This window comes from Carlito syrichta, unplaced genomic scaffold (assembly GCF_000164805.1).
Source record: "Carlito syrichta isolate Samal-C Ts95f unplaced genomic scaffold, Tarsius_syrichta-2.0.1 Scaffold315426, whole genome shotgun sequence".
In the NCBI taxonomy this organism is placed as follows: Eukaryota; Metazoa; Chordata; class Mammalia; order Primates; family Tarsiidae; genus Carlito; species Carlito syrichta.
The window spans coordinates 99,584-124,766 of NW_007259522.1; the positions used below are offsets into that span (position 1 = coordinate 99,584).

General features: G+C 35.1%; 1 protein-coding gene across 1 annotated transcript in view; it reads left to right on the plus strand.

Annotated features, from left to right (window-relative positions):
* Positions 1-25,183, plus strand: part of TEX9 (testis expressed 9) — a 62,801-nt gene that overhangs the window by 6,710 nt on the left and 30,908 nt on the right. The window contains exons 3-9 of the mRNA XM_021706321.1: positions 6,115-6,178; positions 7,780-7,859; positions 12,473-12,521; positions 13,314-13,396; positions 16,662-16,840; positions 19,356-19,438; positions 19,852-20,025. Of these exons, the coding sequence (XP_021561996.1) occupies positions 6,115-6,178; positions 7,780-7,859; positions 12,473-12,521; positions 13,314-13,396; positions 16,662-16,840; positions 19,356-19,438; positions 19,852-20,025 (712 nt within the window). The remainder of the gene's footprint in view (positions 1-6,114; positions 6,179-7,779; positions 7,860-12,472; positions 12,522-13,313; positions 13,397-16,661; positions 16,841-19,355; positions 19,439-19,851; positions 20,026-25,183) is intronic.

Here is a 25,183-nt window from a genome sequence, read left to right on the forward strand (position 1 = left end):
CTTAAATTTGCTTATGCTTGATTTATGGCCAATTATGTGGTCGATCTTATAATACGTTCCATGTGGCGATGAGTAGAATGTGTATTCTGTGGTCTTTGGATGGAGTGTTCTGTAGGTATCAATTAAGTCCATTTGGTCCAGAGTCACATTGAGGTTCCGGATCTCTTTGCTGATTTTTTGTCCTGATGATCTGACTAGAGTTGTGAGTGGGGTATTAAAGTCCCCAGTTATGATGGTGTTAGAGTCAATATCTTTCTTTAGTTTACCTAGAAGTTGCTTTATGAAAGTTGGCGCACCTATGTTGGGTTCATAGATGTTTAGGATAGATATTTCTTGTTAATGGAGTGAACCTTTTATCATTATGTAGTGGCCCTCTGTATCTTTTTTAATTTTTGATAGCTTAAATGGTATTTTGTCTGAAATTAGGATCATGACTCCTCCTTTCTTTTGTGTTCCATTCGCCTGAAAATGTTTCCCATCCTCTTACTTTGAGTCTGTGTATGTCCTTTCTAGTGAGATGGGTCTCTTGAAGGCAGTATATTGTTGCCTGGTGATATTTTTATCCATTTTGCCATTCTGTGTCTTTCCACTGGTACATTTAGTCCATTCACATTCAGCCTAATTATTGAAATGTGAGAGTTCATCCCTATCATAGAGTTCTTATAGAGTTGTTGTTCTTCCACTTGGTTTTTCTTATCTTTTGGTTTTGGGGTTAGTTCATGTATCTTTTATTCTTTTCCCTATACTCTTGTGAAGAACGTTGTTCTTTTTTCCTTTTCTTCTGTTTAGTAAAAGTGTTTCATGTAGAGGTGGTTTGGTGGCAGCATAAGTTCTTAGGGATTGAATATCTGGGAAAGATTTTAATTCTCCCTTGCTGATGAAGCTTAGCTTGGCCAAGTAGGTTATTCTTGGTTGAAATTGTTTATCTTTTAGGACTTTGAAGATAGGGCTCCAAGCACTCCTAGCTGGCAGGGTTTCTGTAGATAAATCTGCTGCTATTCTGATTGGTCTTCCATGGTAGGTGATCTGGCCTTTTTCTCTTGCTGCCTTTAGGATTTTTTCTTTTATGCCTACTTTGTTTAGGTGAATTATTATGTGTCTAAGAGTTGGTCTTCTCAGTTGTTGTCTTGCAGGGGTTCTCTGAATCTCTTGTGTTTGAATTTTTGCATCACTGATTAGATAAGGAAAGTTTTCTTGAATGATTTCATGGAAAGTTTGTTCCAGTGTGGTCTCTGTCTCTATTATGGCAGTTTTTTTGCATCTGTTAGCAAAAGTGAGATTGGTGTTATGCCTTTTTCTAGTTCTTTTCCTTTCTGATTTTGATATCAGTATTATTCTAGCTATATTAAATCAAACAGTTTTCCTGTTTTGTTTCTTTTCTTGGAAGCTATTTATAATCAGGAATTATCTTCCCTTTGATTAAAATTGTGAAACTGAGTCTAGAGTTTTTATGTAAAGGCAATTATTTTTGCCTATGAATTCAGTTTCTTTAATGATTATGTATTTAGAGGTACTGTTGCTTCTAGAATAATTTTTGGTTATTGATAATTTTCTAGAAAAGTGTTATGTATGTTTTAAAATGTATTAGCGTAAATTTACTCCATACTCTTATGCTTTAAATCTTAATTGTATCTGTAATCATTTATACCCCTTCTTTTGATAGTTTTCCAGTATTATTTATTTTCATCTTTTCTGTCAAGATTGCTAGGAATAATTTTATGTTAAATTTTGGATATTGATTGTTTTCTAGAAGAGTGTGTATTTCATGTCTTTAAAAAATGTATTAGCATAAATTTGCTCTGTTCTCTTATGTTTTAAATCTTGATTGTGTCTGTAACCCTGTACCCTCCTTCTTTTGATGGCTTTCCAGTATTGCTTATTTTATCTTTCTTTTCCTGTTGAACTTTCCTTGGGAGATTTACCCATTTTGGTGGTCTATTCAGAGAATTAGCTTGGGTTTTCTTGCTTATCTATGCTGTTTTGAATCTTTATAGAAATGAAGAGAGAGAAATGATCTCTTTGAATTGTGGTGGATTTATTTCTTTTTTTAGTTTTTGACCTCATTTATTTTGTTTTACTTATTTTTAAATAAATACATTTAAGTCAGTAAATTTCTCTCCAACTTTTAGCTTACTTATATTCTAGTAATTATATTGATAAACTTTTGTGGTTCTTTAGCTCTAAATATTTTACTGTTTTCATATAGATTATTTAGGAGTGTGTTTTTAGTTTCCAAGCACATAGTGTTGGTTGTTTACTGGTTAGTTATTATTTTTCAACTTATTTTTAATTGCATTATGGTCAGATAATTTATATGATACCAAATTTTAAAAATATGCATTGAGATTTATTTGTGGCCAAGTATGTGTTCAATTTTTATAAATGTTCTATGTGTTCTTTGATAGAAAGTATTTCATTTGTTGGCTAATCTGTTAGACTATGCTAATTTTATTTGTTGTCCATGACATCAATATCCTCACCATTTTTTTAGTGCTAGATTAACCAATAATTTAGCACTAAAGTTTATTAAGTATATTAAGATCATCAATTATAATTATAGTTTTAAAAATTTTTCCTTATGATTGTGGCCATTTTTGTTTGGGGCTACATTATTTGGTTGATTTAAGTCTTCTCGATTTCTTTCATTATTATACAGGGTCTGTTATATCTTTTTTCATTCCTTTATTTTCAAACTTTCTATGTCTTTTAGTAATGTGAACATTCCTTTTATAACCAGTGTACCTTTTAATAAATGAATTTTATTTATATTAGTACATAATTTGAAATTGTCTTAGCCATCTTATTTTTCATGTTTTCTACTTACTGTGTCATTTGTTTGGTTCTTGTCAGTGTTCTGTTGGATTGAATGGGTTTTCATTGTGTCTTTATTTTTACTGGCTTGGAAAGACCTTAGTAAGCTTTAACTTGGTTTTCCTCTTTCAAGTTAGGTGATATTTTACTTTGTTTTTTTGAATACACCCACACGCAGCTGATCATCAGTGCTCTTTTTATAGTCTGTACTACTTTATTTAGTATGCTTTTTGATATCTTCATGATTCTTTTATTACAGGTTCATTTCCTCCTTCTTGAAGTATAGACTCTTCATTACTTCTTTCTGTGACAATCTGAGTCTTAAACTCTCCAGTCTTTTCTGAAAATTTTGTTACTTTGCAATTATTCTTCAAAGACAGTTTATCTGAACACAATTCTAGATGGCCAGTTTTTCCTTCTCAGCCCATTAAGATACCTTTTCATTGTCTGTTGGCATCTAGAGATGTTAATGAGCCATCTGCTGTCAGTATTTTAGGTAATCATTCTGGTAGACTATTTTTCTCCATTCTTTTAAAATAACGATTTGGTAGTTCAAAGAGTATTTTCTTTATCTGTAACATGCTGCAGTTTCACTCTGATTTATACATATGAATGTGAATTTTTTTTCTTTATTCTGCTTGAGAGCTATGTCTTTCTTTAATGTGGAAAATTCTCAGCATTATGTCTTCAAATATTGATACTTGCTCCTTTCTGAGATTTCCTTCTACAGCTTCTGCTATAGTAAGTAAATAACATCTGTCTTTATCATATAGTCTGTGGATATTAACCTCTCTTTTGTGTTTTTGTTTTATCGTGTTTCTCTGTACCTCCTTGTAGGTGATTTTCTCCTGTCATCTAATTCATTTGTTCCTTCTTCATCCATTGTTTTGCTCAACATATCCACTGAGTTTTTAATTTAATTGACTGTGATTTTCTTTTTTTAAATTTCTATTTGGATCTTTTTAAAATTCAGTGTTCTTTTGTTATAACTTCTGAGTCTTGCCTAGTGTTTTCTATTTTTTTCAAATTAAAAATGCTAATTAAAATTTTTTTTAGATTGTTATATTATCTGTAGTTCTTAGGGAACAACTATTCCAATTTCTCCCATCTGCTAATTCTCCCTGTTAGTGGTTTTTTAAAATGCAATTTATTTTTTTGAAGTCATCTTTAGCAGGGTTTGCTTTCTGAAAGAGTCCCATATGATCTAGACTAGTAAATATCCCTGTAGGGTGATTTTGAATTTACCTTTACTAGTTTAGTTTTCGCTGATTTCAGGCCAGCTTTCTTCTTTATTAAAGCTTTGGCATAGTGTCTCTGTACCATCTGGATAAGACAAATTTAGACTTCACTCCTGTGTGTTCTAATTACTCACAAAAGAATCTTTTCCACCCATGGCTGTAGCTTCATTTCTGCTCACCTAAGGTTATGGGAAGAGGTTTTGTTGTCTGTGTTTCACAGGTGTACCCTTTCATGACTCACATGTGCATCAGCTTCTAGCTTTTAAGCTACTTTGGCTTCTGTTTCTGTTTACTGCTCTCACTTTTAATTGCTGCTTTATTCTTAGTACCAGGACATTTTCCTTACCTGAGTTTGAAGTTAGCAATATTTCCTTCGCTACATTCTATCAGGCATTTTCATGGATTTGGAGTAAAATAGTCTTTTCATCTTGGTTTACTATAGATTGGAAGCTTCTATTTAAGTTTTTGTGATTCTTGTTAGGGAAATTTGAAAAATCAGGTAATGGCACCTTAAACGCAACTTTAATTCCTTCTTGGATATTTTTCTTTTGATTAGACAATCATAAGATATAAAAATATTTCTTAGAACATTAGGCTGTTTTAAGAAAGGATATGGTACTGCTATCTCCCTTTTTCTCTTTGGGGTGGGGATTATAAGTAGTTTATGTTACTTCTGAGTCACATATCTAAGAAAAACAAACAAGACATCTCATTTAAAAAATTCCTTAGTATATCTACTTCATATAACCTCAAAAGAGATAGTCTAGAAATGTGACATTTCAATAGGAGAAAAAAGTTATATGCTTTTGAAAATGTTTATTTTAGTGTTAACCTTTAAAAGTGAAAAGGGAAATTAAACTAGCAATAGGGACAGAGTTTAGTACACTATGTTAACTATAATTATTGGAGTATTTTCTAGCCATTTAAGGTGCTAATTATAAAGATTAACGGAAATAAACATATTCTTTTCATATTGCTGTGGGAAAACAGTACAAAACTGTGTATATGTTATAGAAGAAAATGTTAAGGGAATATTAAAAATAAAAATCACTGGATGATGGTGGTAGGATTATAAACAATTTTTCCTTTAATAACAATTTCATTAAGTGATATTGTTGTTCTTGCAGTATTGATGGGGCCAAGCAAATAATATTCATATTCTTTGCTAGATTTTAAATAGAATGAAAAATAATAATAAAAAAAGGAGTGACAGAAGTCAAAATAGTCACTTTTTTTTTAAAGTTAGAGTCTCATTCTGTCACCCAGGCTGAAGTGCAATGGCATGCTCATGGCCACCGCAGCCTCGACCTGCCTGCTGGGCTCAGGCGATCCTTCCACCTCAGCCTTCCAAATAGCTGGAACTACAGGTGTGCACCACCACACCTGACTCCTTTTTTGATTTATCATAGAGACAAGGTCTCACCAAATTGCCCAGGCTGGTCACGAACACTTGGACTCAGGCAATCCTCTCGCCTTGGCCTCCCAAAGTGCTGGGATTACAGACTTGAGCCACTACGCCCAGCCAAAATAGTCACCTTTATTTCTGAGGAAACTGATATTAAAGTGTATAGCTGAGTTAAGAGCCACATTGGGTCTGCTCACTGAATCCCAGATTTAGCTCCCAGACACAGCAACAACCCAAACCAGAGCAGGTCTTCCTACACCCTGCCCACTCCTGCCCTCAATTAGAGCAGGGTCTGTCTGGAGAAGCAAGGTTAGAACTTGTATTCCCTGAAGGTAAGCTAATCCCAAGAGGATGATTAGTGGAGCAGAGTTGAACTCACTCATTTTATTCTTCCCAAATGTTTTAATCAGATAAATCACTTCACGTGAGGTGAGTAATGGGTCACAGAAAGGCTAGTGCTTAGTATTTCAGTTCCTACCACAAGGAAGGAGGAATCATGGGAAGTTGGGGATAAATTCTAATGGCTGTGTTCATTTTAGAGTAAGAATGCCATTTGCTGATCAGATTTGCTTGCTAAAGTATATCTGTTGAAGCTTAATTATTTTTATTTCTGTTAGAATCTTCAGTATATTCCAGTTAATAACTTATTTTCACTTAAAGGCGTTTGAATGCAGAATTGGAGGCCAAAACTGCTGACCTGGTTCGACAAGCTGAGGAAGTAATAGTATGTACATGGATGATGATTAATAATTCCTTGTAAATGCTAGTTTTTTAACTGTTTGATTTGATGTATAACATATATACAAAAAAAGTACCCAAAGCATAAATGTTTGGCTCAATGAATTATTACAAACTGAGCATTAATATACATGCAGATATAGAGATATATGTATGTACATATATGTTTCTAAAAGCCACTGAAAAAGTGTTTTCCATTTAGATGTGCCAGACACCTAATTAATAAAAACATTCATATTTAATAAACTTTCCTAGTACTATAAGAATAATATTTGAGAGTATATAGAATTAACACTGATAATTCAGTAGTGATAGAAATAAAATGGTCTTTAGCTGAAAACTGAATAAAACAGAACAAGAGAACAATCATCACTAATATTCAGATGATAATTTGTTTTTTAAATTCTTCAGTTGAATGTAACTCAAATTCTTAGGGCTAGACTACAGTCATATGTATAGTCAGGGGAAGTACAGTGAGGCTAACCCATCAGAATAACATATCGAAGCATATTATTCCCCATTCTGGTGCCAAATTGGGTATTCCTACTTTAAGCCTCTCTCCTTAAGCATCTGCATTCCCATGGTTAATTAATAGGATAGAGTATCTTTTCTCAGAGGAGTAAAGAAACTGCTTTCAAACTTTTATCAGTTGTTACCATAATTGAATCATAATTTTTCCTTTCAGTCTTCCCACCCCAAAAATGAAGTTGATGGAGGCAGGAAAGGAAACCTATGCAGTATTTTATTTTCATTTCTTACACAAATTCATAATCATTTGTTAGTTTAGGAATAAGAAATATATCATAGATAACATTTCAAATAATATATTTAGATTTGCTGCTTGCACTTGTAATTAAATGTTTTGCTAAAAATATTTGTATTCCAGCTTTTAGTTTTTGTTGGTGTCTGAAGAGCAGGAAAATACTTTGTGCAAAAGGATCCCACATTATAGAAGAATGAGAAACTTACTGTGTATTCTGCTTAACGAGTTCCTTGAAAAGAACCTCCCTGCCCCCAAAATAAGAACAGAATGGACAGCTGATAAGGGCTAGGAAAGGGGAGAGAGGATTCTTACCCCCATACAAGTTAACAGAATATACCTTTTGCCATATTGAATTTTGGTTTTCTTACTTTCATTTCTTGAACTATCGTTGCCAACAGCTTTTACTCCTGGCATTTCAGTTTTAGCATCTTCATGGTCTTAGCATTGAAGTTTTACCTGATTTGAGCCAAGTTTTTCTATTCGTTAAGTGGATTTTTTTTTCATTTCTTGTGCCTCTTTCTAATTTTCACTGTATGCTATATAAGATTCTAATGTAGTAGGAGTTAGAAATATTATACAAAAACCTTGACATTCTTACATTTTCTCCTTAGGATAAACTCTCTTAACCCAGAACAGATAAAAGGTGAAGTTGCAATATTATAGGCCTTATTTTCCTACCATGGCATATAGAATTCTGTGTCTTTATGCCACAGAAATCTTGGACAACCCTGAATTGATTAATGGTCAGAGAAGCACTTGACTATATCTTAGTTTTTTGTTTTTTTCCTGTATTATATATGACTTATCTTTACTTATTTAACCAGAGAGATCAGCAAGAGCTGCGATCTAGGCCTATTTCAACACAAATTAAATCATATGAAGAGAAAGATGATTACAATTTAAGGTAAGTGACTTAAATTCTCAAGCACCATTTTTAAAACAATGTATGTAATTCTTTTACTATATAAAATCTTTTTGCATGCAACAACTGAAAATCTATAATTTGAAGAAGGATAATGCAATATATAAAATAATAAGTGTGGCATTAGCTTAGCAGTTAGGCGGTAGTCAGCAAGGAAACTGATATTGGAGGCTGAAAAGATAAAGGATTAATGTTATGTAGTGGCAATGGATTTAGTAAAACTGTCATCTGTGGTAAATTGGGAGGCAAAACAGGTGTCCAATGAACCTGTACTTTAGGAGAAGAGGTTGGAATGCACATTAAATAGTTTGGAAAAGAATTGGCTGGTTTGCAAGCAGAAATGAAAGGGAATACTTGATTATCTAATTCAAAGTCATGAAGATTTATAACTTTGATTTCTTTGAAGTGCTCTATTGTTTTAACTCGTACATTCAGGTTCTTTGATCCATTTTGAGTTAATTTTTGTACATGGTATGAGGAAAGAGTCAATCTGCATTTTTTTGCACGTGGATATAAATTTGTCTTGGCACCATTTGTTGAGAAGAATATTCTTTCCCCATTGCATGGTCTTGGCACTCTTGTCAAAAATAAGTTGACCATAGACAAATGGTTTTATTTTTGGACTCCATTCTTTTCCATTGATCTATCCTTATGCCAATACCACACTGTCACGATTACCCTTTTTGGTAGAGTTGTCGAGTCAGCTTCTTTTTTAGACCTCAAAGATTATGAGATAAACCTGAGAAAATATTTGAGGAAAAAAGCCTATTAAAACTCAACCTTGAGGCAAAGAGAAGACTAACTGTATGACCTACATGACCACTGATAAAACTTTCCAATGGATTAAGGTTTCCCAGGACTAGGATCTGATTTAAAAAGCACATAGTACAACTTTTCACTGAATAAAATGACTCAAAACAAAGACCTTACTAAAGACAGTCTACTATTCCTTAGAAACTTGACAACCTTAACGTAATCCATTTTTAAGTTGAGAAAGAGAGAAGGTCAGGGTAAAGTAAAGAAAGTAAATAATTCGTTTTAGAAAGAATTGTGGGTTTGGTAGTGGCATGTAGAACTGACTAGAATTAAATAGGTGAAAAACTCATTAGTTTTTGAGAAAGTTATACCAGCAAAGAAACTTTAAGAATGGACTAAAATTGTTTGTGGTTTTTAAAATCTTCAAACAGCTATGGGTTCCCCCTAGTCTTCTATGATCAAGAACACAACCCTAAGAAGTTAAAATGTTTAAACACCTTAAAGAGCTTAGAAACAAAACAGAAGCGTATTTCTGAAGTGGCAGGTTATTTGGCTCATACTTGAAATATTGGGATATTATTCATTTATTCAAAAATAACTATTATATACAATCTAGTATTTTCCCTCCTAGGTATTTATCCAAGAGAATTGATGACATTTGTCCAAGAAAAAACCTGCATGCAAATATTTGGGAAAGTTTTATTCATAAGTAGCAAAAACTGGAAACAAATATCCATCAAATGACTGGATAAACAAATTATGGCATATCCATGCAATGGAATACTACTTGGCAATAAAAAGCAGTGAACTACTGATAGAACAAAAATATAAGTGCAAGAAGCCAGATTCAGAAATGTACATAGAATCTATGTTTCTACTTATATGACATTCTGGAAAAGGCAAAACGGTAGGGACAGAAATCAGATTAGTGGTTGTCTAGGGCTTGGGGTAAGGGTTTTGAGACTAACTACCAAGGAGCACCAGGGAGCTTTTTGAGATGATGGGATATTCTTTATCTTGGTTATTGTGGTGACTATGTGACTATACAGGTTTGTTAGAATATATTGAATTGTATACTTAAAAAGAATATATTTTTATCATATATAGATTGTATCTCAATAAGCCTGAAAAAAATAATTTTTGAACACAGTGCCAGGTCTAGCTACTGGTAGTACAATGGTGAGTATACATATTTGATTCTGCTCCCAAGAAGTTAGTGCTTAGTGTGCTGCTTTTTAATTTTTTTGGTGCATCCATTAAAAAATATATCTTTACATCATCATTTGATATACATATGTATGTGTATCTGTGACATGAAATTACTTGTCTTTATTATATGTAATGCTCTGTGATATTTTATGAAAAAAGATATTTAACAGTTATCAAAATTCCAGAATTTGAATTACAAATAAGATTAAGCATGGCTTTTATCCAGTAAACCAAAGGATCCAAATTATGCTAACAACAGATGAGCCTTAGTTTCTGTTGAGGCAAGTGAGAGACTGACTTTATAAGTATAAAAATAAATCTGTTGTTAAACTAAATTTTCCTTAAGTGCAAAGTGGGGATGACGTCTCTACCTAGATTGGATGGATTTTTTTTAATACTACTGTTTGAACAGATGGCTTTTATCATGTGAAACATGGCATTTGACTATTAGTTGGGAATTTTTGAAGACAGGAGATAATTCTGTAAAGAAACCATTTCAGGTTGGAACAATGAGAATTCATTGACTTAATTATAGTTAGGCAGAATATTTATAATATGTCTTCAACTTCCAGGGTTATTCTGTCAAAAAAAAAATACGGTGGGGAAATCAGATTTAATTTCCTAATAATGTAGTATGTGGGGGGACTACCAAAAAACTGGAATTATCTTTTGGAGGGCAGGCCCCTCGAAATACAGGCTTCCCTCATTGGGTAAGTGTTCTGGGAACCCATTGATGTCAGGTACCAGCTAGTGTTGTGAGAGGCTGCATTTGGCTTCAGTTAATTTTTTTTTTTTTTGAAGATTCTTTCAAGTATTTGCCCATTTCATGATGGGTGATTTAGGAGCACACTTGCCCATACTGTGCTGAGTGTTCAACAGTTTTTGGCCCAAAACTGCATAACCCCTGTGCCCTACCCTCCCTATCACCTGACCTCAAGCAACTGCTTTTTGTTTCCCTGGATGAAAAAAGTCCTCAGAGGGAGACGTTTTACCTGTGAGGAAGAATGTGAAACAAAAAGTGGCAGGAGCACTAAGAGGCATCAAAATTGACAAGTTCAAAAACTGTTTTGAGCAATGGAAAAAGCATCTTGATAGATGTATTGCATCAGACAGAGGGTAGCTTGAAGGTGACTGAATTTTAAACATGTAAGAATAAATACACAATTTTTTATAAATAAATTTCATTTTTTTTCAATCCCCCCTCATACATATCCTCCCATCTGCTTAAAGCAAGGTTTACCACACAAATCATTTTAATCAGATTACAAACATATCTTTCATGGAGAAGCTTAACAAAAGTAAGCAGAATAATGTTATAGTTCATTTTTTCATGGACATTCTCTAACAAAGTAATATTACTGTGAAACCTGAGGGAGACAGATAACCATTGAATGACTTTGGCTGACAGGTATGTGTGTGGCGGGGGTGGCATGAAAGGTGCAGAAAATGTACTGGGGAAATGGCAAACATTAATTTAAAATGAGGGAGATTGAAGAGGACACAACATTTCCATCATATTTGGAAATATTTTCATGTCATACATGAGAATGATTCTTTAGTCTCTGTAATTTTAAGATATTTTGAAAACCTTGTTTTTCCTTCCCAGCAGTATTTATAGTAGTTCTTTGAGAAGTTGTATGTAATATTTTCTGACTATATCTTTATGTCTAATACTGAAAAAAAATCTATGCAGTAGGTGCATCTGATGGAAAGTAATTTTATTTTTATGTCCTCTATGATGGTTAGGAGTTCTCAGGGGATATGGTAGCGTTTTTTTCATAGCAACAATAGATGCTAACATGATGCATTTTCAGAGATATGAATACAGATGCTTAACACAATTGATCAGGTTTAGAAAAATTTTTTCTATAAAGGGCCAAATAGTAAATATTTTTTGAATTTGTGGGCTCTATAGTCACTACTGCCATTACTTAACATTGAAGTTGCAGTGTGAAAACAGCAACATGTAAATGATGGGTGTGGGTGAATTTAGCCCACGTACAATAGTTTGCAGACCCCCATAAACACTCCTTGTTTTAAACTGCAAACAAATTTTGATACTTTGTTCATGAAAATGAATTGCATTTTAGGTGTATTCTTTCATTTAACAAATATTTATTTAGTGCCAATTTAAGAGCGTATATACTAGATACCATGCCAAGTATTGGGCACAGAGCAGTGAACACAGCATTGTTTTTACCTTCATACAGTTCACAGTGTAATGGGGGAAAACAGACACAGACCAAGTATTTAAGTGTATCAGAAGAATGGTAATGTTGAGTTGGCTCACAATAAAAAGCCCTACAGTGTGAATCATTTTGTAAAATGGATAATTGCTGTGTGTACCCAGTAATCACTCCTCATTATTTCCATTCACTAAAATGTTTGCTACCTTTTCCTACAGAAATAGTGGCATTTTATATCTTCTCAAAGGTGAATCATTTAACCAAAGCACTTTTCTTGTTTATGATACTCATTCAAAGTAAATTAGCCTGTGGATAACTGGAATTATAGCAAAGTCTACTTGATTGTTGGATAGTTTCCCTTTCAAATATAATTACTGTTGAATTCCATTGTCTCAGCTCAGTGTCATCTATTATTAATGTATAATGCTTATTTTTGGTTTGTAGAGGTCTATTATCATCTGAAGGAATAGTTCATCTTCATTCAGAAACTAAGGTATGGAATCAAACTTTCTGTGAATGCAATTACATTCTGTAGAACTTAGGTTATATTTTTTAGTTTTTTCTTAGACAAAACAGAGAAGAGATATGACTCAATAGAAATAGAACATAAACCTTTATACTCAGAAGGGATGCATTTTTGAAATGTTCATAAAATAAATAGAAGCCTTTGTTGTTGCATAATTTCACTGAATAATTTGAAGATGCAGTGAAAAAATTCTAAGTGAAATGAGTTTATAACCTGAAACTTTTCACTTTTTTCTCCAAAGCTTAATTGTAGTAGAGAAAAGACCTAAAAAAGAATGGTACTCATATACAAAAAAGGTGACATGAAAGGTTTGCTCATTCTTTAAATATTTACAGTATAGAGATCACTCTTCCAGGTGCTGGGCATACTGGGATCTACAAGTTTCCCACCCATAGAGATCTAAGCGAAGAGAACTGTACATCTGAAGGCCAGGGAATGCCTGCCTGGGGATTAATTGGTTAGTGAGGAGAACAAAATTCTGTGAGTCGGAACATCCAGATTTAACATTCCATTAGCTAGCTAAATATTCTTGAATCTTTGGGACCCATTTTCCTTATCCTTAAATATCTTGGTTTGGGTGATATTTAAGGCTTTTACAGCTGTACAGTTCTGAGATTCTTGAAAATACAATTTGAGTAATTCTATGAAAATAGCAGTTCTTTTGTGTAGCAAAATAGCAATTTCATGTGCTTCAGAATTGCTTTCTTTGACAAATGATTAGACTCTAATTAATCAATAGTTTCAATTCTTTTTATGTAGCCAAAGATAAAAAACATTGGTCCTGCAGACAAGGTTCAAAATAAACTACATTCTGCAAATAAAGGGAGGAAAACAGATTCAAGGTATGGTATCACTTTAAAAGTATCTATCTTTTTAGTTTGTAATTTACTTTAACATCATTCTTATCAAGCTCTTTCTGTTTCTGCAAATTTTTTGTTTTTAGTCTGGTAAGAATGTGTTTCTTTTTTTTTTTTTTTTGAGTTATAGTCCCACTCCATCACCAGGCTGGAGTGCAGTGGCACACTCATGGCCACACCAGCATCGACCTGCTGGGCTCCAGTCATCCTTCCGCCTCAGCCTTTCAAGTAGCTGGAACTACAGGTGTGTGCTACCACCATGCCTGGCTAATTTTTTTTTTGACATATGATAGAGACGAGGTCTCACCAAGTTGTCCAGGCTGATCTCGAACTCCTGGGCTCAGGCAATCCTCTTGCCTGGGCCTCCCAAAGTGCTGGGATTACAGGCTTGAGCCACCGTGCCTGACCTGATTTTTTTTTTTAAACCCCAAACATATAAACTTACACTGCATATATATCATTGACATCCAGTAACTTAGAACATTTTCACTCAGAAATGTTTTGCAGCAGTGAATGCAATGAACATTTTATACTGTTTTTCTCCTTAGCAAAATCATCAGATTTCACATTTTAAAAATGTTATTTTTAGCAAGATATTTTCTTAGAACTGGGAATAGAACCTAGGTTTTTTGTCTCCGCCTGATTCTCTCAAATAGACTAAGTAGTTTTTTAAAAAATGAAAAAAAGTTGGTTTTTTTTTTGAGTTGGAGTCTCAGTCTGTCGCCCAGACTGGAGCACAGTGGCTGCTCCCGGCCACCGCAGCCTCAACCTGCTGGGCTCCAGCCATCCTTCCGCCTCAGCCTTCCAAGTAGCCGGAACTACAGGCGTGTGCTACCATGCCCGGCTAGAAAAAAAGTTTTTTTTAAAAAGCTTCTAGTTTTTGAATATTTAACCAGAGGCCATACATCATTGTGTGTATATTAAGATACAGAATGATTTGGTGTGCTCTGAATAGGATTATAGTATTAATTATAATTAACATTCTGTTTTTAGTGAGAAGTAATTCAAGACTGTCCTTAGTATTATAAGCATAAAAAGGGGCCCAAGAGGCTGTCTAGGATAGGAGGCTTTCTAGAAAAGGAGGAGGAGTGGGTTGCACCAGCCAGCTTCTTATTCTCAGTAAGTTATTACATTACTGTGTCTGTTACTTACCAACACTGATAATTATGATTCTGGAAAATTTTTTTTTAATTATTGTGTCTTTTTTTTTTTTTCCTGAGTTGGAGTCTCACTCTCGCCCAGACTAGAGTGCAGTGGCCGGTCCCGACCACCACAGCCTCGACCTGCTGGGCTCCGGCGATCCTTCCACCTCAGCCTTCCAAGTAGCCAGGATTACAGGCATGTGCTACCACACCCGGCTGATTTTTTGATTTATTGTAGAGATGAGGTCTCGCTGCCCAGGCGGGTCTCGAACCTGCGGGCTCAGGCAATCCACTCACTTCAGCCTCCCAAAGGCGCGGGATTACAGGCTGAGCCACCGAGCCCGGCTCATTGTGTCTTTTAATTATTTAAATAAACTTTTGTTTTAAATAAAAGGTAGGAAAAAATGGAGTGAATAGATAAGGAAAATAAATATAAAATAGAAGAAAAGAGCATATGCTACATACATATGCAGATACATATATAATTGGAAAAGGTTATCTTGTTTTCAGACTTCACAATTTCTTTTTAAAGAAAAGATTGTTTTTTCAGACAGAATTCTGAAGCCTTTGCTTATGTTTTAAAAGTAAGTTATGATTTTGGAATCATAAACTTGATGTGTAGCAGGTTAGGCGTGGCCCATCCCTCAGTGCCTTTAGAAGTGAGTTTTATTTCATACTTCTTCCCCACTTCATTAAAAAAATAACTTTTTGGTTAACTTTGACCCTGGTAAGAGTGTGTTTCATTTTTTGTGTATGTGTGTTAGAATCTCACTCCGTCACCCTGGCTGGAGTGTAGTGGCATGCTCATTGCCACCCCAGCATCGACCTGCTGGACTCCAGCTATCCTTCCGCCTCAGCCTTCTAGGTAGCCAGAACTACACAGGAACACACAACCGTGTCCAGCTAATTTTTTTTTTTTTTTTTTTAATTTCTTGTAGAGACAAGGTCTCGCCTAGTTGCCTGGGCTGGTTTCGAACCCACGGGCTCAGGCAATCCACTCACCTTGGCCTCTCAAAGTGCTGGGTTGGCTGAACCACTGAACCCGGCCAAATGTGTTTCTTTGGATGGAAAAAAATGCTGAGTTTGCGTGAACTAATAGCCATTCACTCTAATTCTTAAGAGGTATTACCCTTTGTTGTTTGCAGAATTGTGGCCAAGACAATGTCAGCGTGTGCTGTTCTTCTCCAAAGGCATATACATTTAAAAGCTACAGGCTGGGTTTGACTTAGGAGGCTAAGTTCAGTACTCTTGGTTTTAGATTTCACTTATTTGGAGCAAAGTCCAGACAAACTAGCCTTATAAAGCCTTCTTTAGTTCTGTGGTTATATGATTCATAAAGACTGAAAAGTTACAAAGTCTCTTGTATTATAGTCCTTGAAACTATCATTTGCAGATTTCATCAAAAATTTAAATTTATAATTTTGATTTACTTTTTCATTTGAGTAAAAGCCATATTTCCTTTCTACCTTTTGTTTATATGTGTGTATATGAGGGGGGATGCCCCCAAAAACCAGAATTATCTTTTGGAGGGCAGACCCCTTGGTAGTGTAGGCTTCCCCTGCTAGGTAAGTGTTCTAGGAACCCATCAGCATCAGTGTACCAGCTAACATTGTTGGGAGAGGCTGCATTCAGCTTTACTGAATTTTTTTTTCTGAGATTTCTTTCAACATGTTTTCCCATTTCATGATGAGTGATTGACCAGTGCACCAGCCCATGCTGTGCTGAGTGTTCAGCAGTTTTTGACCAAAACAGTTTTTGACCTCTGTGCCCCACCCTCCCTACTCACCCAGTCTTGCCAGATGACTTTTTGTTTCTTGGGATGGAAAAAGTCCTTGAAGGGAAACTTTTTGCTGAGGTAGAAGAGGTGAAACAAAAAACAGAAGTGCTAAAAGGTATCAACATTGATGAGTTCCAAAACCATTTTGAGCAATGGGAAAAATGTCTTAATAGGTGTATTACATTAAACAGAGAGTACTTTGAAGGTGACTGAAGTTTAAACATGTAATAATAAATACACAATTTTTAATAAATTCTGGTTCGGGGGATTCTCCCTCGTATGTGTATGTTCATGAGTGTGTATACATATATATTGAATTTTTACTCTTCAGTGTTAAATTGAAATACTCTCATGTACAAACTGCCGATGATGTTGCCATTCCAGAGGATTTCTCAGACTTTTCTCTTGCAAAAACAATTAGCAAAATTGAAGGGCAACTGGAGGAAAAAGGCTTACATGAATACAGAGATGATGATCTTTTCTCTGGTGTTAGTAATGACATTGGAGCAGGTGGGTTTTCCTTTGCTATTTTTATCTTTATAGCACATTTACTTAGAAAAAGAGATCTTTAGGAGCTATTTCTTACATTTAAAAAATGTATTGTGATGTCTTGAATTTGTTTCAGAATTATGTGGTAGGATGTGGTGGTGGAAAAAAATGGATGGAATTGTAGATGAAATAAAATTGGCCATCAGTCAGTAATTGTTAAAGATAGGATGCATGTAATGAGAGTTCATTGAACTAGCCTACTTTTGAATATATTTTATATTTTCCATTGTAAAAAGTAAAACTAAAAAAGACTATATTATACTGATTTCATTGAATAGATTTAAACTTAAAATGCCTCACTGCTTATTATTAAAACATTAAAATAAAAAAGTTTCTCTGAATTCCTTTCACTTAATGCTACTATATTTTATTTATTGCATGTTAAATCAACACACGTGAAGGCATAAATGAATTATAGATGTAGCATGAAGTAAAATAATCAAATGAGTTTTCTAATGAATATAATTTTTCTTCTTATTAACTCATCCTTTGCATATCACTAGAAAAATGATAATACTAAGTTTAGATTATCTAAAAATGTTACATTAGTTACCAGTAATGCTTCTAAAATTGTTGTGTTTATGAGATGCTACCTACACTATTGAAACAACTGAGTATACATGAATTAGTTAATGAATTAGTAGATTGCCTTTAGGTCTCTCTTAAGATCATGGCATACATTGATTGTTCCTCAGTAAAGGAACATGGTCCCATGGCCCTATTATAATGTTCCTGCTCTCAGATACAGGGAACAAGGACATACATACTTTTCCTTAAATGTTACTTTTTTTCTTATTATTAAATCAGCACTCTTTTATTTGCCTCCTTGTCTTCCCTTTTTAGTATTTTTGGCCTAGGTGTCTCCCCTTTTGGGAGAATTTTCTCTTATTCTAGAATATTGCTTGGAATGATTGGGTAATATGTGAGAAAAAAAGAGCAAGGAGTAGTTTGGGAGCACAGACTGCTTTGTAAGATTAAAGCTGAGGTAGGAGGTAGGGAGCAGTTAGTGCTGTGGGTCTCCAGATATGAGAGAAGCCAGCTCCTTAAGAGAAGGAAATGTGAAAAGTCATGCCCTACCATTCTTTCCCTCAGAAACCAACTATTACCAGCTTCCCACCTTTTGTCATTTTCTATCTCCTGCTCAACTGGAGTTACATTAGAGGCTGGAAGGAGTATTGATGCCAGAGAAATCTAGGTAGGGTTACAGCCAACCGTAGTTCATCAGCTTCATGGTAACACTGAGGGCAGTGTTTAAGAAGAGCAGGAAGTATGGATGGAGATGTTTTGTGCTTTGCACATCACATGTGTATGGCTTAGTGGGATTTTTTTCCTAATGACTTCTCAGACCAATTCTGGGTGTTTCCTCAAGATAAGCTTTATGAAGGCAAGGCTTGTTTTATAATGTCCCTACTATTCCTAGAACATAGTAAAAACTTTATATTGTTTGAATAAATGACTGAATGAATTATGAGTGAGTTCTAAGTTGTTTCACTTTATTCGCTTTATGGGCCTATTAACCTCAAAGATTTATTGCTGTTTTGAATAACTTGTGCTGGCAGTGAAGTACCAAAGATAGATCTTAATAAAGGTTTATGGGAGAAAGCTTTGACAGTAACATATTAATGTATTTCTTTGCTTCTAAAACACATGTACTACATTTAAACTCAGAAATTGGAATATGGGCTGAGAGCAGTTATTCACGCCTGTAAACCCCGTACTTTGGGAGGCTGAGGCAGGAGGATCACTTGAGACCAGCCTGGGCAACATAATGAGATCTCATCTCTACAAAAAATACGGAAAATTAGGCAGCCATGGTGGTGTGCACCTGTAGTTCCAGCTACTTGGGAAGCAGAGGTAGAAGGTTCACATGAACTTAGGAGGTGGAGGCTGTGGCGAGCCATGATCGTGCCACTGTATTCCAATCAGGACGACAGAGTGAGACTGACTCAAAAAACCAAAGAACAAACAAAAACAAACCACAAGAAATTGGAATGTATGTTACAGTCAATGTCATTTTATTATCACAGTGGCTGGGATTTAAGCTGAGTTTTGCTAGAATGGATTTGTGTTTGTTTTTGCCAAACGCTTGGGGGATATTACTGATCTGAGACTACTTTTAATTCTCTGATGTAGTTTGGACTACCCTGGTGAGTATGAATTCAATCTGCAAACTTATGTGAGTACTGGCTTGTGTTTCAGATTCTCAGGAGAGGTAGTGGTTGTTTTGTTTCCTCCTCTTTTCTTTACTCAGTTCCATTGTTGAGATGTGAATAGTTCCCTGCCGTCCCTTTCTGTTGAGTCAAGTTATATGCCATTTATCTTAACATTAGGAGTATTTAGTGCCTTTAGTGTCCCTTAACAGGTATCCCCTAATAGATTCTTCATCTTGAGCATTTTTTTCATTATAAGATAATGGTCTTACAACTGATGGTATCTTTGAGACAGCAAAAGACAGTAAATATATTTAAATCCACAGAAGCACAGATCAGATTTCTAAAGGCCAAACTCCATGTTATGCAGGAAGAATTGGATAATGTTGTATGTGAATGCAATAAGAAGGTACGCTTTTAAAACCTAATGTTCTAATATTCAAAGACATTTTAGGAATGATTTCAATACATTTTTTGAGTAGCTTTATTTAGGTATAATTCATAGTTAAAATTTGAATTTAAAAATTGTTTATAAAAACTGAAATTTATTCTGAGACATTGAATTTTCAGAGTTAAAGAATTTTAAATACTTGTTACAATCAGAATTCTTTATATTAGACTTATAAGTACAAGCTATTAAATGCAAATAAAACATCTGACTTCCATTTCTGAAGATGAAATGGTATGTAATTTGTTTTTTCTTCATGAAATGTGTATAAATATCTCATCAAAGGACATATGAAGCTTCTTTTTGTTTTCTGCTTTATGTTTGATACCAAATCTTGTACATTTTCCACATATACTATGATTTTATGACTGTAGGAAGATGAGATTCAGGATTTAAAGTCTCAAGTAAAAAATTTTGAAGAAGATTGTATGAGACAACAGCGAACAATTAATATGCAACAGTCTCAAATAGAAAAATATAAAACTCTTTTTGAAGAAGCAAACAAAAAATGTGATGGATTACAGCAACAATTGTCTTCAGTAGAAAGGGTAATTATTATTATTTTTATTTTAAAGATGTGGGGTACAAGTCAGGATTGGGCACATAAGTGGTTTACGTACAGGTGAAGTTTGGGCCTCCCATTGGACCTCACTTTGCCTGGATTGGGGTCATGCACCCTTATTGTGTTGTATGTTCCTTCCTTCCCTCCCCTGGCAGTATCCCACTACTGCCAATTCCTTTCTTGTAGTATAGGTATTCAGGGTCCACTTATGAGTGAGAGCATGTGGTACTCAGTTCTTTGTTTCTGTGATAGATCACTGGGTATGATTGACTCTAGATCCATCCAAGTTGCTGCAAAGTCCATAATTTTGTCCTTTATGGCTGCATAATATTCCATCATGCATATGTACCACATTTTTTTTTTTAATCCAGTCTACTTTCTATGGGTAGCACATTTGGTTCAATGTTTTTGCTATTTTGAATAGTGCTGCAATAAACATGCATGTGTAGGTATCTTTTTTGTAGAATTATTTGAGTTCTTTTGGATATATTCCTAGTAGGGTGATTGCTGGATGGTATGGAAGATCAATTTCTAGTTCTTTTAGAAATCGCCATACTGTTTTCCAAAGAGGCAGAACTAGTTTGCACTTCCTGCCAACAGTGTAGAAAGTGTTCCGAAATAGGAATTATTTTGCTATTTTCCCTAACAATGCCCAAGATAAAATAAAATATACTAAAGTTGCACATTTGTGTAGACACCACTTTTGGTTGTTCAGTTATCTTATTAGTATTTACTGAAAACTGTTTCTCCTTATATAGAGGTTTTTTTTCGTTTGTTTGTTGTTTTTGACTTGGAGTCTCACTCCGTTGCCCAGGCTGGAGTGCAGCAGCATGCTTACTGCCACCCCAGTGTCAACCTGCTGGGCCCCGGCGATCCTTCTGCCTCAGCCTTCCAAGCAGTCAGAACTACAGGTGCGCTAATTTTTGATTTGTAGAGACGAGGTTTTGCCAAGTTGCCCAGGCTGGTCTCAAACCCGCGGACTCAGGCAATCCTCTTGCCTCGGCCTCCCTTTAGCCACTACATCCCAATCCCCCAACCCTCCTCACCTAATTCTTTGCAACCCTAGGCAATCACTAATTTATTTTGTCTCAATAGATTTGTCTGTTCCGGAAATTTCATATACATGGAATCACACAATATATAGCCTTTTGTGACTGACTTTTAATATTTAACATAATGTTTTCAGTGTTAATCCATGTTGTGGCACCTATCAGGACTTCATTTCTTTTTATTGGCAGATTTAGATATAACATTTAATATTTCTAATTATCATTTGATAGACATTTGTGATGGTTCCACTGTTTGGCTATTTTAAATAATGCTGCTACAACTTCATCTACAAGTTTTCATATGGACATATGTGTTTATTTCTTTTGGTAATATACACCTAGGAATAGAATAGAATACTTGGGTTATATGAAAACCTTTATTTAACCTTTTGAGGAACTGCTGTTTCCAAACCTGCTGCACTATTTTACATTCCTATCAACAGTGTAAGAGGGTTCCAATTTCTCCACAGCCTCACCAACAATTGCTAGATTATCTTTTTTTATTGTAGCCATCTTACTGGTGTGAAGGATTACCTCATTGTGGTTTTGACTTGCGTTTTCCTAGTAACTAGTGATTCAACTAATGCCAAATATCTTTTCATGTACTTATTGGCATTTATATATCTTCTTTGGAGAAATGTCTGTTGAGATCCTTTGCCCATTTCAAAAACTGGAGTTTCTATCAACCAGTAAAAAAGATACCTGTATTCATATGTTCAGGTAGTGGCAGAGCAGGATTCTAACCATGTTTATTTGACTCCAAAGTCTATGTTCTTTCCACAAATCATGTAGACTCTTTCCCCAACCCCCTAAAATTAAATGGACATAAACACTAGCTATTCCAAAATCTCACTGCTGTTTAGAGTTAAATACTGGAAACTTCTAGTTCACAATCATTGTGAATAGTTTTGACATATTGGCTATCTGAAGGTTTTTATAAAAACTTCAGTTGAGAACCAGGCTCGGTGTAATCAGGCTCAGCCTGTAATCCCGCTCCTTTGGGAGGCTGAGGTGAGTGAATTGCCTTAGCCCGCGGGTTCGTGACCCATGTGGGCAACTTGGCGAGACCTCATCTCTACAATAAATCAAAAATTAGCCAGGCGTGGTATCACGCGCCTGTAGTTCCAGCTACTTGGAAGGCTGAGGTGGAAGGATTGCTGGAGCCCAGCAGGTCGAGGCTGTGGTGGCCGGGAGCGGCCACTGCACTCCAGTCTGGGCACTCCTGTCTGGGCGACGGAGTAAGACGCCAACTCAAAAAAAAACCAAAAAACAACTTCAGTTGACTCTGAACTTCCCAGCTTAGATCCCTATCTCCCCAACCAGATAAGCATAATAATTCTCATGGTTTATGTGGAACTCAAGATTGAATCTTTCTCTTCTAATTCATTTTGTATCTCTATACAAATAACTCACAAGGTACAGTTTACAGATATGCCAGACAGAACTCAAGTTTAATGAACCTACTTTTTTTAAACCTGCAAAAGTCAACTATTCTAAAAGTTATTATGTATATTAACTTATTTAAAAGTATGAAAGCAGAAAGCATTTTATTTTATCGCTGCATTTTGTGTTTCTGCCAATGATCTCTTTAAAAATGAATTTTAGCCGGGCTTGGTGGCTCAGCCTGTAATCCCGCGCCTTTGGGAGGCTGAGGTGAGTGGCTTGCCTGAGCCCGTGGGTTCGAGACCCGCCTGGACAGTGAGACCTCATCTCTGTAATAAATCAAAAAATCAGCTGGGCGTGGTAGCACATGCCTGTAATTCCGGCTACTCAGAAGGCTGTGGCGGAAGGATCGCCGGAGCCCAGCAGGTCGAGGCTGCGGTGGCTGGGAGCAGCCCTGCACTCCAGTCTGGGCGACAGAGTGAGACTCCAACTCAAAAAAAAAAAAAAAAAAAGAATTTTATTGAATTATGGCTCAAATACAATAGGATACACTTGATTAAAGCATATAATTCAATGAGTTTTGACAAATTAATATACCCTCATTATCACCACCATAATCAAGATAAAGACAATGCTATTACCCTTCCAAAATTTTCTTTGTACCTCTGTCCCATAAGTCTCTAACCTTTAACCACTGGCCCTAGGCAACTACTGATGTGCATTCTTTCACTACAGATTAGTTTTTCCTTTTCTAAAATTCCATACAGATGTAATTATAAATATGTACTTTTGTATGTGTGGCTATTTTTGTTCAGCATCATGTTTTTGAGATTCATTAATGTTGTTACATGCTTGTGGTTCATTTCCCTGCATTGCTGAATAGTATTTATTTATGGATATACCAGGTTTTGTTTATCTGATCATTAATTGATGTGGCATTCACTTTTCCCCCCAGTTTTGAACTATTAGAAATAAAGCCATTAATAAATTTCCATGTACAAGTATTTTGTGTGCACACATGTTATTGCATATACTAAATACATAGGAATGGAATTTTGGGGGGGGGAGTTTGTTTGGAGTTGGGGTTCTCATTCTGTTGCCCAAAATGTAGAGTAATGGCACAGTTATGGCTCATTACAGCCTTGACCTTCTGGGCTCAGGCTGTCCTTCAACATCTGCCTCCCGAGTAACTGGGACTACAGGTGTGCACAGCCACATCCACCTTTTATTTTTTTATTTTTTGTGGAGATGAGGTCTTGCTATGTTGCCTAGACTGGTTTTAAACTACTGGGCTCTAGCAGTCTTCCACCTCAGCCTTCCAAAATGCGGGGATTACTGGTGTGAGCCACCATGTCTGGCTTCTAGGTCTTATTGTTAGAAGAATATGTATTGTGAATAGTTTCTCCCAATCTGACTTGGCTTTATTTTCTTTACAATGTGTGTTAAATTGTGATGAATTCCAAAATAGTATTTTCTTGTGGTATGTGCTTTTTTTCATGCTGTCCAAGAATTTTTTTCCCACTCTAAGGTCATAAGAATTTTCTCTTGATTTATTCCAGAAAGTTTAAAGTATGTATGTTGTATGTATTTCTCTCTCTCTTTCTCTCAATATCATATGTAAATTGACCTATGATCTGTTTGAGGTTTATTTTGTGTGTGCATGAGGGTAAGAGTCAAGGTTTATTTTGTTTTTTATACAGCTAGTAAATTCTATTTTTTCCCAATTTAGTTATCCTGGTACTTGTATAGAAAAATAATTTGACTATATATGTGTGAGTCTGTTTGGGGCTCTATTCTATTACAGTGACCTTTATGTTTGATATAATTCATAGGTGAAACCATGTGCACTGAAGTTTTCTTTATGGAAGGAGCTTAATAATTCAATATGTTTAATAAATATAAGTTAATTTTGATTTTCTGTTACTTTTTCAATCAGCTTGGCAACTTACGTTTTTCAAATACTTTGACAACTTCATCTAAGTAGTCAAATTTATTGGCATAAATTTGTCCATATATTTCTTTAATATATTTATAATGCCTGTATGACCTGTAGTAATGGCCCCTCTATCATTCTTGATACTGATAATTTGTCTCTTCTCTCATTTATTTTATACAATCTTACTTTAAATTTATTTACAAATCTCAAGCATACTGCATTTTCTACTCCCAGTTTCTAAGAAGTCAATTTGCCTCCCCACTTTCAGAGATGATTATTAAACCCACTTTCAGAGATGAGTATTTTTCCTCAACTTTCCAACTCCCATTCCAACCTTCACATTATTAGTTCATGACTTTGTCCCCTACTTCATTAAGAAAATAGAATTAAAACATAACTGTATCATCCTATCACTAAATCTGTATCTTTCCCTCTATACCACCTTCCCCCCACATTAAATAAATTTCTCTCTCTCCTGTCTAAAGCTGATCACTTATGCACTGGATTCTATACACTATTCTACTCAAGGACTTCGCAACAGCAGTTATCCTCTCTTTCTGTTGCAAAATCAAATTGGCTCTATCAGATTATTCTCATTAGTATACAAATATGCCACAGAATCTCCAATATATATATATATATTTAAAAACCTCTTTAGATCTCACATCTTCCTTCAGCCCTCTATCATTGGTCCTCTCTATAGTAAAGCTTCTCAGAATAGTTGTCTATATTCAGTGTCTCTATTCATTTGCCATTCTCTCCTGAAGCTACTTCAG